Genomic DNA, 16993 nt, shown 5'->3' on the forward strand with positions numbered 1-16993 from the left:
TAGTTTGTAGTTATATTTACCAAACACACGTAGCCTAACCCCAAATATTTCATTATTTACAATGTACATAGAAAGTGCCTTTGAGTGGTTGACTGAAATAGGATAAAAAAATAAGACCCTTTTCAAGAACCATATTGAACATCAATATCACTTTATCGAAAAAAAAATCATCTGATGTCGCTGTTTAGATCCCACGCCGTGTTTTAAGATCCCTGGTCCCCATGGGCTGCTGAGCCTGGCTAGCTGAAGCTGTTTCACGCAAAGAATTTGTTCTGCTCTAGATAGTCCCACTCAACACTTGGGTTTGTTAAGGCATGAGTAGAGCTTGTGGGGCCTGTGAATGCCAGCACAGATCAAGACCCCTGAAAGCCTTTTGGCACATGTTAAGCAGGCTCAACAAACCCCTGGATCTGTATTCTTCCACTTCGAATGGAGAGGATGATAGAAACATCTATGCTTTTTGCAAAACCTGGTGGTTAGGCGAGAAGTGACTTGATTAATGACCGAAAATGCTATATACCATTTATGCCATTCAAGAACTGAAATACTGCTATGGAACAACACACCAACTCCATGTTTTTCAGTATTACTGATTATCGTCCCCTGTAATCTCATTTAGAGTGTATTTAGCTATGCTTGTCCCGGGGTGTATTTATAGCCGTGGGATTGGTGCTCCAGTGTTTAGCAAATGTAGATTTTACAGTCACATTTATTTATCTCCACCGCGACATGTGCCGAGCGAGACAGGATGCTCTCTGCCACATCCCCACAGAACAGCCAAGCTGTTCCTATCAGATGGATCTCATTCACACACACACACACACACTTTACACATATACAGATAGTTTTCGGAGACATTGTATTCAACTCCTATTTAGGGCGATGTTATTGAAGAATCTGGCAACCCAGGATGTTCCATGTTGAGATGGAATTTATCTCATGACTAAATTTACTGAATTACTTTTTACTGAATTGATTTTAATCAAAGTGCCCTTTCCTATGTATAAACTCCATTTGAACAATAGGGATATTCTTAACAGATCATGTCCATTTAGTTGTATTCACTATTTACATTTAGTCATTTATCAGACGCTCTTATCCAGAGCGACTTACAGTAAGTACAGGGACATTCTCCCCGAGGCAAGTAGGGTGAAGTGCCTTGCCCAAGGACACGTCATTTGGTACGGCCGGGAATTGAACTGGCAACCTTCAGATTACTAGCCTGATTCCCTAACCACTCAGCAACTTGACTCCCGTCTGGTCATTCATATCTGGGTGTCAGAATCACAGTGTGAAAATTCACACGACAAGGACAAAGTTAGACCTAGTTGGAATGAAATATTCTCCAACAATTAAAATGATGGAGATGATCACAAATCCTCTGGATTTGAAATATCCCTTTTGTGTCTTTCTATCAGACGGGGCAGGGACATTAAAATGTATCCACATTTTGAGTCGCTTTTTTGTTGAGATGCTATGCATGTGTGCCAAACCTTTTGGCAAAATATCAGGTTGTGTAGCAATGTCGTCAGCATACAGTAATCTATTCTCAAACTAGTTGAGAGTGAATGTAAAACTAGCTAAATAAATAATACTGTGGTCACATGGTCTCGGATTTGCACCTAATAAGCTCTTGCTTATAGAGTGCCCCCCCCCTCCCTGCCACACACACACAAACACCACCACCACAACAACAACATATTACTCTGTGTTCAAGGGCACACCTAGGAAAGGGCAATCTGCACATCGATCACTGTTTGCTTTCGGACGTTTTGTGCACATGCACATATGCAACGCCAGACCATTTCTTTCCACCAATCCGAATGTTTTCGTTCCTGTGTTTGGGCTTTGATTGGCTCAATCTATTGACTGATTCTGAAAGGTTGATTGATCACACACCCCACCCTTTCCCCTTGTAATACAGTCACACACATATATACACACAGACACGCACACACACTGCTGAGACAGATATTAGGTTCCATAATGAATTAAAGGGGCAGAATGGGACTGCCATATCCGTCTTCTGCACCTGCTTTGATAGACAGAGGATCAGAGATGACATTCCCTGTTGAAAGGTGGACTGGTACCCTATGACACACACACACACACCCAGCTGGAATACCAATGGTCTCTGCCCGTCTGCCTGACTGGGACGTACTGTACTGTTCCACTGCGGAGGGTTGGACTGTGGGCTGCCTGCCAGACCATGTCATACAGTTAAAACATCCCCCACCCGGCGCCTCCACCCCACAGTCTCACAACCCCCACCCCCCACCTCCACCCCCCCACGCCCGGCCCCTCCACCCCACTCCCCTGGGCTCCACATCCCTGGAGCAGAGGGATCTGCAGAGTAGACGCTGAGCCCCCCTCTTTCTCTCTCTCTCTCTCTTTCTTTCTCTCGCTCTCTCGCTCTCTCTCTCGCTCTCTCTCTTTCTCTCTTTCTTTCTCTCTCTATCTATATCTCTCTCTCTCTCTCTCTCTCTCTCTCTCTCTCTCTCTCTCTCTCTCTCTCTCTCTCTCTCTCTCTCTGCTCTCTCCCTCCCTCTCGCTCTTCTTCCCTCTTCCCTGTGGCTTCACTAAACAATGAACTGAAGTGGCAGGACAGAAGGGGAGACAGCTCTTCGTTTAGAACTCTCCTGTTCTCTCCTGTGACCGGTGCTTCTTCCAAACCCTATGAGAAGAGATGAGCCACAGAGTCAAATAATACATGCGGGAGGAGTACCGCTGTCTTAGATCATGTGGATAGATGGACAGGAGACTTTTTTCTATATTTTTGGTACAGATGGTGTTTTTCCCCATATTCCGGGAAGTTTAAATAAAAATGTCTTCTGTCCATTTGTGTAAGGAATGATGGAGAACCAAATCCAGTGATGGTTTCAAAGTATTCATGAGATTCCATGTACATACTTGGTAATGGGAAAGTAAACTGCCGTGAAATGGAGAAAGAATGTCCTGGTATCACTCAGGGAATGAGCCTTGACATGGGTGATTGATGGCTTCAACAGACGGTACAAACCACTGAATATCAAAAGACTGTTCATTTCCCTGGCTTGCGTATATCATCCGGGGCCCATTGCAAAGACGGCTGAAATGTAATCAAGATAAGAGCACACTGCTGCACCTCCTGTCCAAATGGAGTCCTGGACTGCCCAGGAGTAGCCCGAGAAGAGAGAGAAAAGGTAGAGGAGGAGAAAAGGAAGAAGGAAATGGAGAGAGACAATGGGTAGGATGTAAGCTGCTCTAAGTGTGCTCAAGTTACCATTCCGGACCCACTGCGGACATACTTGATCTTAATAGTTGACCCCCTGGGCTGGATCTTGGTCTGGTTGCACAGTAAAACCTCACGCTCAGGTACTGAAGTGCTGATGGGCGCTGTCAATTGGACCGGCAGGGCTAGCGCTACCGAGTGCAGCTGAGGAGAAACCTGAGTAGGCATTTCGTTCAACCTAATGACTGAACTGTAACCCTGCCAAAACTTGGAGCAAAACTCTGAACAATGGAATCGATTCAATCTTCACGTTTGCGAAGACACTCAGCTATTCCATGGCTGCCTGCAGGGTCAGTCCTCAGCATCACCAGTTTCCGGAAGTAGCTACATCCTCGGTGGACAAAATGTTCAGCGCTTATGAACGGGGTTACATAAATCTGTTAGCCATGTAAGAGCCGAAGCATGTTGTCTTCTCCGAAGCGTGATGTATAAATAGCAAGCACTTTGGGGGCAACTTTTAACAACATTAAGTATTCATGTTTCATTCATGCAAAGACCATGGGGCTGTAGGGCTGGCCCACAGCCTTGTGGAGGGAGTCAATTTATGTCCCCCTGTTATGGACCTTACATCAAGGGAGACATCAGCACATTTTCAATGGCAAGAATTGGTGACCGTAAGAGAACAGATTGTCCCTGAATCCTTTCGAAACTCCTTAACCTTGATAGATTTGTGTTCACTCCACCATGGTGGTTAATGCCATCATACCGTCAGTAATAGCAACGTGCCGTTGACCCATAAGGATACCATTTCTATGGGCTTCTGAAATGTATAGCTGTGTGGAGGTCAGATCTGGGACCATCAACCTTCCGATCTATAACCGTCACATCGGGGATGTTGTGGTGAAGCAGGTCTGACAGCTGACAGATGGCTTCAGTTGTCTACAGTGTAGCAGTGACACCCTGCTTTCACTCCAATATGGAAACCATGACTTTGGTGCCATTTCTATAATTTATATGGACTTGGTCATCTCCTTTGGCTCCTGGGAACTGTATTTCTTCTTGTCCACTAAGGACGCACCACTTCGCTAAGTGTTCCTGGATGGACTGAGCCGTCCGTGGGATGCGAATCCACTTGAGTAGAGGATGCCTTCGAAATTAATAATTGAGATGCAAACATAATTCTCACGGAACGGAATAAAATGTGCAGTCGTTGAACAATGACAAATGTAATGGATGGAATGAAAAAAAAGAATAATTGCACCTTTGTTTTAGCCTCCTGAGATTCTATTTGGGTGAATGGAAAGAGGAGTTAACTTCAGACGCAAGTAAACTACACGGCATGGGTTGTATACTCTTCAACCTGGCAGAAGGCCGAATTAGCCCAGTTGTTCTTTAGAGTGTGAGAGGAGAGAGATAGAAGGGAGATATTGTATCTCTGTTTAGCATTGTGCTCATGCAGGCTAGAGCATCTTGGAAAAGCTCTTAGCTTTTGTTCAGACTGAATGGGTCTGTTTCGAGATCTGGGTAGTGGTCGGGCAAAGAGAAAGAGAGCTCCAGGTCAGATAGTCTCGCTTTGAGGGGTCTCTCCCTCAGGTCTTTTTAACCACGCTTGCCCAAGCACAGTGATATGAGAGGATAGGAGATGGACTGGTGTCTGTTCGTTAGCCCAAACACATTTTGCCATTGGCTTGGTGGTATCAGTACGATCCTTTAAAGCTAGAGCTGACTGTCGTGATTTCAGGAAGTTAAAACAAAAGTGCAATTGTTCTGTTTTTTCATTCCATCCATTAAATATGTAATTGTTCAACGACTGTACATTTTATTCCTCACAGTTCCGTGAGAATTATGTTTGCATCTTAATTATTAATTTCCAAGGCATCCTCTACTCAAGTGGATTCACATCCCACGGACGGCTAGCTGGTGGTGGTGACACTTTTTCATCGTAAGACAAGACAAGGATAGGGACCTCTCAGGGAACGAGGAGGCACTTTTGGGTAGGCTCTGTCCCTACATAACTCTTTTTTAATTCAACCAAGATAGCTTTCGAAATGTTTGGGTGATTAATGAGAATGTCAGTGACAAACTTATTTCTAAATTATCTTTTTCTCTGCATGGTTGGTCTTTTATTGCTACACCGAACAGTGCTCGCTAAAATCTTAACCCTCTCTCACACACACACTATGTGAAGATGTCAGTTTAAAGCACTCTAAAGTTTTGTTGGAAAGTTTTTGTCATTTATTTTTGTAAGTAAAGGCTTTGAAGGTATAACCACAAACATACTGTATACTTTCACCCAGTGAACCAAGGTGAAAGATAACATGACTTTCATGTCAATTGTTTTTGCATAGATATACATGAACTACTGTAGTCTTTGTATGAATGTGCATCTGTTGTTTCTGAAAACACTTCAGTCAGAAAGCAGCCACAGTGAACAGCAGTATTTCGTACCGCTGTTCTGTACCCTTTTGAGCTGAATAAGAATCATTGATTCAGTGAGTGAGGTGATTTTGCCATTTTGGTCACAAGAAAAACACAATCTATACTTTTGAAAGCATTTGAAAGAAACATTTTTTATTCAATACACTTCCCTGTTTTTAAGCAAAAGTGCATGTACATTGGGGGACTTTGTAACTCAATGTTCTTCTAGCCAGAGCTAGGACAGCCCTTAAACAGGAGCTTTGTGCTTGTGACAGGGAGACTGACGCTCAGGATCATGGTCATAAGAATGATGAGAACGATGACTCCAAACCAGTCTACACATCATCAACAGACAGAGACAGACAGACAGCCAGGAGACATTTCTGAGAGTTTGGCACCTTTGTTTTTGCGTCTTAGGGAGAAGGGCTTTTGAGGAACCCACCCACCCACCCCCCCAAACCCAACCTCACTCCCCCCACCCTTCACCCCCCACCCCCTCTCCCCCTCCACCTGCCTACGGGAGCTCACTGCTGTGTGACACCAGCTCTGGAGTGGAGCGGTTGGCATTTCTCATACACTCCCTCCCACCAAATCCTCTTACTCCGCGCACACAGTGTGGATTTGTTTTCGCTGTGATGAGGAGGATTAGGAGATAAAGGAGTGCGAGGCTTCGCTCTGGATCGTCCACGGCGCTGCAGTTCAGTACCAAAGCCCCCCTCGGCACGGCGGGCCGCACGCTGGGACGCGAGCGTGCCGTCTGCCTTCCCCCGAGCCGCGCGCATCAAAGGCCGTGAATGGAAGGACGTGTTCGTACGTCAAACGTCTTTTGTCGAGTCGACGGGGATGATGCGTGAAGGCTCGTTCGGCTTATTTGTGGTTGTGGTGGCATCCATTGTGCTAATGAGGGGGGCCAGGCATATCACGTGTGAGGATGAACTCGACAATGCATCCCCCGTTCAAGGGTGCAACATCACATAGGGTGGAAACGGAAGCATAGACAGATGTGTTCAGCACCGTTATAAGATCTTCCACCGGGGTCAGGGTTCAATATATGCTGTTCACCGGTGACTCAAAATTGTATTCGAGTCCTAACCTGTTAATGACCACCCTTAAAGTATCCCAGTGTAGAAGCAGGTTTACTGTCACTGTCAAAGACAATGTTTTTACTGTACCTTATAGCCCACAGCTGTACAGTGAGAGAGTCATGAACTGCAATGTGTTTTATTCGGCGTGAAATTGCAAGCTACGGTGACACATACGAAACCACACACACTGAACCGCGTTAAGCCCATTTACCATCGGTATGTGTTTTTTCAATGTGGATACAAGTATTGTTGTGTAATTCCTGTAAGGATTAGGGTTGGTCTTAGTGGACGGTTCTGCAGAAGAAACATGCTTGTGGGAGGGAGGAGATGGAGAAGAGGGTCTCGGGTTCGTCAAGGGTTCAAAACAGTCTTCAGACATATGACATGGCATGAAGTAGTGGGCTCTCCCCAAAAGTAAACCATGTGGATCAAGTAGGGCTAAGCACACACAATGTGGGTCTTAACCAAGTGATGATGCCACTGACGCTATAGCCAATTTCACGGGCTTTGAAGCATGCTGTGCCTCGATTTCGTGGCTAATTTAATTGACGGGAAGCGGTTTAGCCAGCGTCTTAGGGTGGTCCTGACAGTCTTGTGTCTCTGCACTCCTTAAACAATTTCATGGGAGGACTATCGCAACAGCAGCCACTGTGAGACGGAAGCCAATCTTGTTAAGCCCCACCGTCGCACGCCGCCTATTCTTCAAAATCAAACTAATTGGACGACACGCTGCAGAGTCATGGCTGGAGGCAGGGGGGAGAAATCCACGGACAGAGCAGCGGCCAGGCTTTCCGTCACCAGAATAGGCCCCTGGCGACACTAGGGACTTTCTCTGAAGAAGAGGTTTACTTCCGAGAGAGGGATCAGGAATACGGATATCTCTGTGGATGTGGTGTAGTCTCGACGCCAAACATGCTCATTGTCGACATCTCTCATGGTCTCAAAAGCTAAAGCTGCGCAGAGTGTGTTTGATTTCCCGATCGATCCACCAGCTCTGCTGTCATACAGCACTGCCACTAACTCTTTCTGCTTTTCCCCTCTAGCCACAAGAACAAATCGGCAGGCTGGCCTCCCCCCTCTGGGACGTGGGGTGCCCTGCAGGGCCCCCCGTACGGCTGGGACATGGGCTCCCTCCGCGAGGGACGAGACTACTTCAGCCAGTAAGCACTCCAGCCCTTCCATCAAGACCATGGACACTACATACCGTGCATGATGTCACTGACCGCTGATTGAACCTATCCTGGGGCCCCAAGTGTGTTAGTCCTCTCAAATGAAGGTGTTAGCGCTCAGAAAACTGGCTTTTTGAGTAATCGGGTGAGGGTTTGTTACTTGTTGGTAGTTTCTGTGTGCGCCAGGTGTGTATTTCACCCAACTTCAGCAAGCTCAGTTAAATACATGTTATTGTACTGTACGTGAGTGTAATGTTCAACAGTCCCAGATTTGTCTCATTGACCCAGTCCTTGTTTATTTAGCCTCAAAAAATGATTAGCTGCATCAATGTCCGATTTCTCAGCAAATTAGCTTTGTGACAGCAGCAGTTGGCGTATTTTGTTCACAATGTTAGGACTAGTTTAGCTTTTGTCTGATATTCCACACACGTCAAACTCTCCTACACCCTGCATCAACAGTATGACAGTGGAATAATGATGCCTTCACCCTTCCTTTAGGGCTGTGTGCAATTGCTTCACTGTCTTATCTTTTGGAATAGCTATTTATTGGAATCACCCATAGGCACACCTTCTCACGGTTGAGTGGTGCAGGAGTTCAGACCGGTGATATGATACTGTCTAAATGTCTGGTGTTCTCCTGGAGGATGCTGGGATTCCTGGGTAAATCAGAGGGGAGTTGACACCGAGATGAAACCGAGGTGTAGATAGAGTTACACTGGATTAGTAAACCAAGAAAGGAGATGAATAAATTGTAACAGGTAAACAGGAGAGATTGTTCTCGTAACCCTACGTATTTGGCTCTGAGATAGGATCAATTGCACACCCACACAAACGCTGTGTGCGTGTGTGTGTACCTGTACCTTGGCCTGCCTGATCATGAGCATCAGCATGTATGTATGTATGTGTGTGTGTGTGTGTGTGTGTGTGTGTGTGTGTGTAACTACATGTGATTCTGCATTCCTGCGTGTGCACCCAGGTGTTCTGTTGACCCTGACCCCCTGTCCTATATCCATCGATGTAGTTAAGCTTGATGCAGGAAATGATGCATTCTCACACCAGTTCAGACAAAGTACTGTAGCAGATCAACCCTGAGAGAATGAGTTGTACTTGAAAAAAAAGGGAGACAGATAAATGGACCAAAGCCAAGAAAGGGAATGTGTATCTTAGAGACAAGGAGTTAACCCCAGGAGGGACAGTGTATCATGTCTGACCTCATAGGCTTTTCAACACAGGAAGACAGGCTATTAGTGTACTGTACATTAGAAACAGTAAACAACCTCTCTGTGATGAAACAACATAGAGGAAAGCTGCCTTTTTCTGACACAGTGTATGATGGGCGCAGATGTCAGAAGCCACAAGATCACAGATGCCAGCCTAAGAACTTTGACCTCTGGTTCACCAGATAAGATCTCATGGCCAAAACATGAATCGCAAAACAAAGCTGCACTGGGCTTTTTTTCTCTCGACTTCATCTGCCCTGTAATGGATACCACACCTTTTTTTTATTGAGCATGTGTGTGTGCACGCGTGCGAGTGTATGTCCATGTGAGTGTGTGTGTGCTGAGTAAAGGTTTGTTGGTCAATATTTACTCTCAGCATCCCAAATACTGCATAACAACAAGGAATCTAATTGAGTGCTCTTCCACATCTGGTTGGCAGGACCAATTAAGATGTTGTGAAGCAACATTATGAGGACAAACAAGAGCTTCTGCCCCAAGTCCAATTCATTGTTTTAATTGTTTTGACGCACTGTCATCCTGGAGAAAATGAGCGGTCAGTTTGAAAAGACTGGGCTACATCCACACACATTCAACATTCAACACAGTCCATGTTTTTTGATGGACAACAACATGAACCTCCTTAACAGGCTAACCCCTGTACCTGAACCTGTACTGTACCCCCACCCCCCCACCCCCCCCCCATCCCCCTTCAGCAGCCAAGTGTCCCAGAGCAGCTCTCTGGAGGAGGTGCGTCTCGACGGACTACAGCTGGTGCCCCCCGCCCCCCGCCTGGTGGAAATGCGACGAGACCCCGTCCTGGGCTTCGGCTTTGTGGCGGGGAGCGAGAAGCCCGTGGTGGTCCGCTCCGTCACGCCAGGTTGGTCTGACCCTCCGCCTACATCCCCCATGATGCTTTACGGCTGAAGACATACAATCCCGTATGAAATCGGACCTGTGGTGTTGTATCAGTGGCTCTCTCCAATAGAGAGATGCACTGATGAGTATGATGTCAGCATTAAATACTGTGAAATGAAAATGTTGACCTCACACCTTTCTTTGTTTCTTTGTTTGTAGTCGCGAGGTTATTTAAAAGATGTGTTTCTGGTTTTGGTTACATTGTCAGTTCAACTCAGTGTTGATTGGCCCGTGTCAATGATTATTAACTGTATGATGTAACACTAATAATGGAATGAACGAGAGAGGCAGTGCATATTCCAATGCCTCTGGCCTCTTAGTGAATGTATGCATGAGGACCACTGCCGAGAATTAATTCTTGCCGGGAGCACTTCCCCAGTAATTATGAATACTTGACATAACAATTATAACGTCAGCTTATCCAAGATAAGCTGAAATGTAGTGTTCAGAATATCTTTGCAGAAAGAGGTTTATACTAAATCTGCATCAGGCTATTAACCAGATGTGTTGGAACCACAGTGTTAATTGAATTAATTCAACAAAGTATTTCAATGTGTGACCGTAAGGCACTCTTATGTAGAGTTAAGCACCGCCATACAAGGCCCTGAAACAGAACTTGGTGTATAGAGTTTACATGATGTGTTCTGAAGAACAGGAGATGGCTAGTTTCCACCAGACCCAGTGTAAAGTGTCTGTGTGTGTACATGTGTGTGTACATGTGTGTGAGGGGATGATTGGTACCACACACCCTCTCCACATCACTCCATAGTGAGTGTCGTCCATCTATTCTTTCAGCTCTGCACTATCGCGGGCAAACAGACTTCCCGGGATAAAATAATTCGAGCGTTTAGAATTGGCCCAGGCGATGGGAACAATGCCTGTCTTCATGTGTCTTGTGGCTCCTCAGTGCCGTGGAAAGATTTAATAACCAAGTGCTGCTCACTCTCAGAGAAAGAGAAAGTGCAAAGAGTGTGGACACCTAGAAAAGGGAGAAATAGGGGGTTCCTTTGAGAAATTCTTGGCATAAGGGAGTTTTCATCCTAGACGATAGTGTGCAAATAAAGTGTCTGCATAAGTGTATGCGTTCTATTCCATATAAATGCATTACTAAAGTCATCGACAATACCAACACTTGTTTGCTCGTATATTTATCTAGGTGGTCCCTCGGAAGGAAAGCTGATACCAGGCGATGAAATCATCTTGATTAATGATGAGGCTGTCAGCTCAGCTCCCAGGGAACGAGTCATCGACCTCGTGAGGTAAACCAGGCTGTCTCTCTGTGTCTGCCAATATGACAGAATACCTATACCTATAGTCAGAATAGGCGTTTCTTTCTCAAATTTGTTCTACCCCAAGCAACTACAGCAACAACAAAAGTTTAACAGTAACAAAGTTACACAGCTCGTATGGAATAAAATGAAGCTTTTTCGCATTGTTTCTAAAGGTTGAGTGTTGACTGGTTTTGCCTTAAGCAGTTCATTTACTGAGTTTCTTCATATCAAATTATTTCTGCCGTTCTTTTTTTAAATTGTTCATTTTGATTTTAATTCAATTGATTCCCCTCAGGAATTGCAAGGAGTCCATTTTGTTGACTGTTGTCCAGCCGTACCCTGTAAGTATCTGCATTTTCATATTAGACACCATTTATCCTCAGGTCATCTGTTGGCTTAAGTTTCCATCTTCAATATCTCTCTGTTCAGAGTCCCAAATCAGCGTTCATCAGTGCAGCCAAAAAAGCCAAGCTGAAGTCCAATCCGGTCAAAGTGCGCTTTGCAGAAGAGGTCATCATTAATGGCCAGGTCCCAGTGAGTATTTTGCCAGCCCAACCACAAATACTGATCCAAGTCAGGTGTACGTACAAATGACTGCATCTTCTTTGTCAATGATTTATTTGTTAGCTTGAGTTGCAGTTACTTTTACTTTACAGTTACACTACTGAGATGAACACTGTCTTGGTGAACAGTCTGTTAGCTGTCAGCACTGCTTGGTCCTACCACAGTGAGGTATATCCTTTACTTTGTCTGTGCATCTGTCTCCTCCAGAACTCTGTGAAGGACAACTCTCTCCTCTTCATGACAAACGTTCTGAAGGTGTACCTAGAGAACGGGCAGACCAAGTCGTTCCGATTCGATAACAGCACATCCATCAAGGTGCGTTTGATGTGCAGGTTGGGGGGGGGTTGGGGGGGGGGGGGGGGGAAGAATTTAAGAAGAAGAGTGCCCAAGGCATCCATAATTATGTTTCATAAATTGAAAGAAGGAAAATACATTGTGTTGTGCCCCAACCTTGAAATGAAATATCATTTAAACTCCACCGCAATTATTGCTGAATGTAAAAAGGCAAACAAAGCAACCAGGAAGACAATTTGCCGTCTTTAATCTGGACATACAGATGGGTGGCTTGTGTGCAGAAAATAACGATACTTTCTGATGTACCAGGATGTCATCATGACCCTCCAAGAGAAGCTGTCCATCAAGTGCATCGAGCACTTCTGTCTGATGCTGGAGCAGAGGTCGGAAGGCTCGGGGAGCAAGCTGCTACTCCTGCACGAGCAGGAGATGCTAACTCAGGTAAATGACCGAGGAGGAAGGACCGTGCGCTCGTCCAAGACCAGCTGGCAACATTTGATTCGGACAGTCCCTGTAGATTAAGACGCGAAACCAATTGGGAAATGATGATGGGAATCTCAACGGAAACTCCGTCAAAATGCAGGAACTAGTTTGGGTTCAAGTTGGTAGATCGCAGTTTAATATATGTCGTTTTTAATCTATAAAGCATCTACAAATAGAATATACAAATAAAATGTTAATCTTCATGTCTTTATGTCTCTCTTGTGCCCATATTGGCTTAAAGGCAGCTTTGACAAACAGGCCCTACAGTACAGTGGCCATTGTTATTGGAGCACACACTGGTATTCCTTGGTACATTGCATTTTCTATGCGTCTGGAATGGTTCAAGACTCAGGTTTGGCTATGGAGAACATCACCCTGATCAGTATTCAGGAGAACATGTCACACCACAGTGTCGTTTATCAGGTCCGGCACAGCAGGGGCGAAGACTCTCCACATTTTTAATGAAGGTGTGAGATCAGAGGAGGACACCTTTAATATTCTCCATGCACTGCTGAGCCAGGCTGCTTACACAAGCTGTAACAGATTCATGTTTCTCCGGAAATGTTTTTTTTATATACTGTACTTCTAGAGAAGGAAAAAAAGCAAATTTAAGTGAAGATGTATTTTTTTTACTCAGAAAACTTTGCCTTTAGAACTTACTGACAAAAAAAGTTGGTTGTGTGAAATAATTCCTCTCAGACAGGATGAGTGAATTTATGTTCCCCAAAGGCCAAGCACCATTGCATTTTTTCTTTTCCTCATCGCTTCAATTCGCTTGCCTTGGCCATAGCAGGGGAAAGGACCAGATTTACATACCTAGTGAACTGGATCTCGCGTTTGATAGCCTAATTCCAGTTAGTGTCCATTAATATACCGTCTATTGACTGCACATTCACATAGCTGCAGTCTTTTCTACCTCACTGCGTGCCCGGTGTATCCGTCCTCCTCGTCCTTCAGTCCTTGTCCCCTCTATTCTGTCCTCTCCTTCGCCGTTCAGGTGACACAGAGACCCGGCTCGGATAAGATGAAATGCTTCTTCAGAATCAGCTTCGTCCCAAAGGACCCCGTGGATCTGCTACGGAGAGACGCCGTGGCATTTGAATACCTCTATGTTCAGGTGAGTGCGTGTCTGATTCTGTGGTCTGTTGCCGCAGAGGACAAGGGACGACCTTTGACCTCATCCCCTCTTACGTTACCCCCCCCCCCCCCCCCCGTCCTGCTGAACCCCTTTGGGATCACCTGCATTGTCATAATAACCGTCCCTCACGGCGCGCCGCAGAGCTGCAACGACGTGGTCCTGGAGCGCTTCGGCTCCGAGCTGAAGTACGACGCCGCCCTGCGCCTGGCCGCTCTGCAGATGTACATCCTCACCATGACGACGCGGCAGACGCAGAAGGTTTCGCTCAAGTATATCCAGTGAGTGTGCCCCAAACCCCGGCCCCAGTAAAGCACACACAGGAACCATTGTGTAATCCAGTATCTCGAAGACACAAACTGTAGATGACTATGGACGCGTTTTTGGATTTGAGTCTTCTCACCAGTGGTGGTCCCTTCCTGGTCACAAGTAGTTATTTTCCCCCGAAAACCCGAACCCAGTGATGAATAAGTGTATTTTAAGGAAGAAATACCTTTTTGATTGTGGCTGTGGGGAGCTTAGATATGGAATATCAGATGGGATTTTAATCATGAACGTCGTCTTTTTCATCTCCCAGGAAAGAGTGGGGCCTGGCCCTTTTCCTTCCCCCTGCCGTGAGGTCCAGCATGAAGGAGAAAAACATCAAGAAAGCTCTGACGCACATCCTCAAAACCAACCAGAATCTAGTGCCTCCGGGGAAAAAGGTACGGCTCATTATCCTTCTCCTGTTCTCCTTGGCTCGTGTGTCGCGCCCCCCTTGCGATGGTGATTCGGCAAAACTACCCGTGGGTGAACAGTCTGTCGCTAGCCTCGTTTCGATCTCGGTGTGGTTCACAAGCTCCTTTGGAGGAGCTTGGTTGAGACAGAGAAACATTTCGAGGGATTGTTCCCATCGAGGTGTTGTATTTTGTCTTGGTTCTTACAGTTGTCAGCGCTGCAGGCTAAGGTGCACTACTTGAGGTATCTCAGTGATCTAAGACTGTACGGAGGGCGAGAGTTCAGATCGATACTTCTGGTGAGTGCATTTGCTTGGTTTGAGTCACTGGTCGTCAAGCCTTACCACTTGACTCATATTTGTGTTGTGTTTTCTTTCATGCCTCTCTCTCCCTTTAACACACGTAAAAACACACATGCACACACACACGCACGCGCAGCAAGGGGAGAAGCAAACCGAGGTCACCTTGCTGGTGGGGCCCAGGTATGGCATCAGTCACGTCATAAACACCAAGACACACCTGGTGGCTCTGTTGGCTGACTTCAGCCACGTCAACCGCATCGAGATCCTCACAGAGGACGACACCAACGTTCGTCTGGAGCTCCACGTCCTCGATGTCCGGGTGAGTTCACACGTGACAGAGGGTTCAAGAGCCGGCAGGGGAATGTGTCCCAAATGACTGAAACGTTCCTCACAACTGTACTGTAGATCAGTATAAACCCACGCAATACTTTGAATGGTCAAATCGATAGTAGTGAGACTGTGACCCTTCCAGCAAGGAATTGACAAGCTTGTCATGGTCTAGAATAAATATGTATGTTTGTATACATACATTCCTGCAAACAAATCTTTCCTATTGGCTGATGCGTCTTCATATTGTTCTGTTTCTCCATAGCCTATCACATTAATCATGGAGTCCAGTGATGCCATGAACCTGGCCTGTCTGACAGCAGGATACTACCGCCTCCTAGTGGACTCTCGACGCTCCATTTTTAACATGGTCCATAGCAACAGCACTGTGGAAGACGACCTAGGTTTGTGTGTGATTGTGTGTGTGTGTGTATCCGCGCGTGCGAACGTTTCTGTGGCCAAACTTATAGATAGCCTAAATTGACTTTGCATTGATTTCACTTCGCTTTCAATCCTAAATCATGTAAACAGGAAAGAAAAGAAAGCTTTTCTTAAAGAGACTCGCAAAAATAATCCAATTAGGCAGCGATTTGGAAAAACCCTTCTCCTGTCCATCTCTCCGCAGGCCAGGACAGACTACTGGAGTGGCCATACAGCACTTCTCTGGGTAACTGTGAGGACCCCAATGCCCAAGCAGAATTACTGGAGCCCTACAACCGAGACTCAGTCTACTCCGACAACGGAGGACAGGAGAACAGCATCTCCTACGTCCCCGACCCCCCACAGCGGCCTCCCCCCATGGAGGCGAGGAGAAGCCCCCATCCTCCGCCTCTGCCGCCCTCCACCCGACACCAACCCCAGGAATCCCCCCGCAGCGCCAAGGTCTCCTTCATATTCGGCGACCCTCCGCTGACCACTGTGAACCCCCAGAACCTGGGCTACGAGCGCCTGACGGATGAAAGCCCCGAGGTGCCGGAGCACAGGCCCGCATACTTGCACCACAACAACAACTCGACAGACTTTAGGACCCAGGGCGGGGCGGCCTTCCAGTACACGGGAAGCCCCCACGTGGTCTACAGCAACATCGGCGCCCCCGACTGCGTGGAGGAGCCGCTGCTCCGCGACCTGTGCTACGCCGACACGACGGACGACGCCGAGGACGAGGACGACGCCAGCTGCGAGGAGGACTCGTCCGCGGCCGGGGGGGAGGGGCACGCCCCCGGGGGCGGGGCGGCGGCGGCCGGCAAGGCCACGTTCATCGCCCTCTCCGGCTCCACCGACGACATCATCGACTTGACCTCGCTCCCTCCGCCGGAGGGCGAGGACGACGAGGAGGACGACGACACCCTGCTCCACTCCTTAAACCTGGCCATCGCGGCTCCGCCCCAGGGCTTTAGGGACAGCTCGGACGAGGAGAGCCCGGAGGGGCGCCCTCTGAGCACGCTGGACAACGACGACATCCCCGTGTCGCTGATCGACGCCGTGCCCACCCGCGGGGAGAGCAGCGGGGAGAGGAGGCTGGACAACGCCGTGGTCAACACCCTGCAGGCGCTGGAGGCCCTGGCCGTGTCTGAGGACAGACCTCGTCCACGACCCTCCAGCCACCCAGGTCTTTAGCGCCCATTACCAACACTCTAGATATACATATCACATATCATATTCTAGGTTACAGAACTACAGTATATATTCACTATAAAATCGAGAAATGACCTGTGTTCTGTTTGTATTCATTAGTCTGTGCTCTGTTAGCGGACCTGGACAGGATTTCTTTGACTTACAATAAATAACTCACCAGGCCTGTAATGTTTGTCCTTTCATTCGAATTGGATATTATTCAACGGCCCCCTTCAGTCATATACAGTAGTGTTCATTTTATATTTCCT

General features: G+C 46.9%; 1 protein-coding gene across 1 annotated transcript in view; it reads left to right on the plus strand.

The window, feature by feature from the left end:
* Window positions 1-16993, plus strand: part of LOC136966098 (FERM and PDZ domain-containing protein 4-like) — a 37878-nt gene that overhangs the window by 17140 nt on the left and 3745 nt on the right. The window contains exons 2-15 of the mRNA XM_067260477.1: window positions 7758-7874; window positions 9820-9980; window positions 11175-11277; window positions 11585-11630; window positions 11719-11823; window positions 12061-12168; window positions 12457-12588; window positions 13628-13747; window positions 13910-14046; window positions 14343-14469; window positions 14691-14780; window positions 14920-15102; window positions 15376-15514; window positions 15736-16719. Coding sequence (XP_067116578.1) covers window positions 7837-7874; window positions 9820-9980; window positions 11175-11277; window positions 11585-11630; window positions 11719-11823; window positions 12061-12168; window positions 12457-12588; window positions 13628-13747; window positions 13910-14046; window positions 14343-14469; window positions 14691-14780; window positions 14920-15102; window positions 15376-15514; window positions 15736-16719 — 2473 coding nt within the window. The 5' untranslated portion in view covers window positions 7758-7836. The remainder of the gene's footprint in view (window positions 1-7757; window positions 7875-9819; window positions 9981-11174; window positions 11278-11584; window positions 11631-11718; window positions 11824-12060; window positions 12169-12456; window positions 12589-13627; window positions 13748-13909; window positions 14047-14342; window positions 14470-14690; window positions 14781-14919; window positions 15103-15375; window positions 15515-15735; window positions 16720-16993) is intronic.

This window comes from Osmerus mordax, chromosome 22 (assembly GCF_038355195.1).
Source record: "Osmerus mordax isolate fOsmMor3 chromosome 22, fOsmMor3.pri, whole genome shotgun sequence".
Classification (NCBI taxonomy): domain Eukaryota; kingdom Metazoa; phylum Chordata; class Actinopteri; order Osmeriformes; family Osmeridae; genus Osmerus; species Osmerus mordax.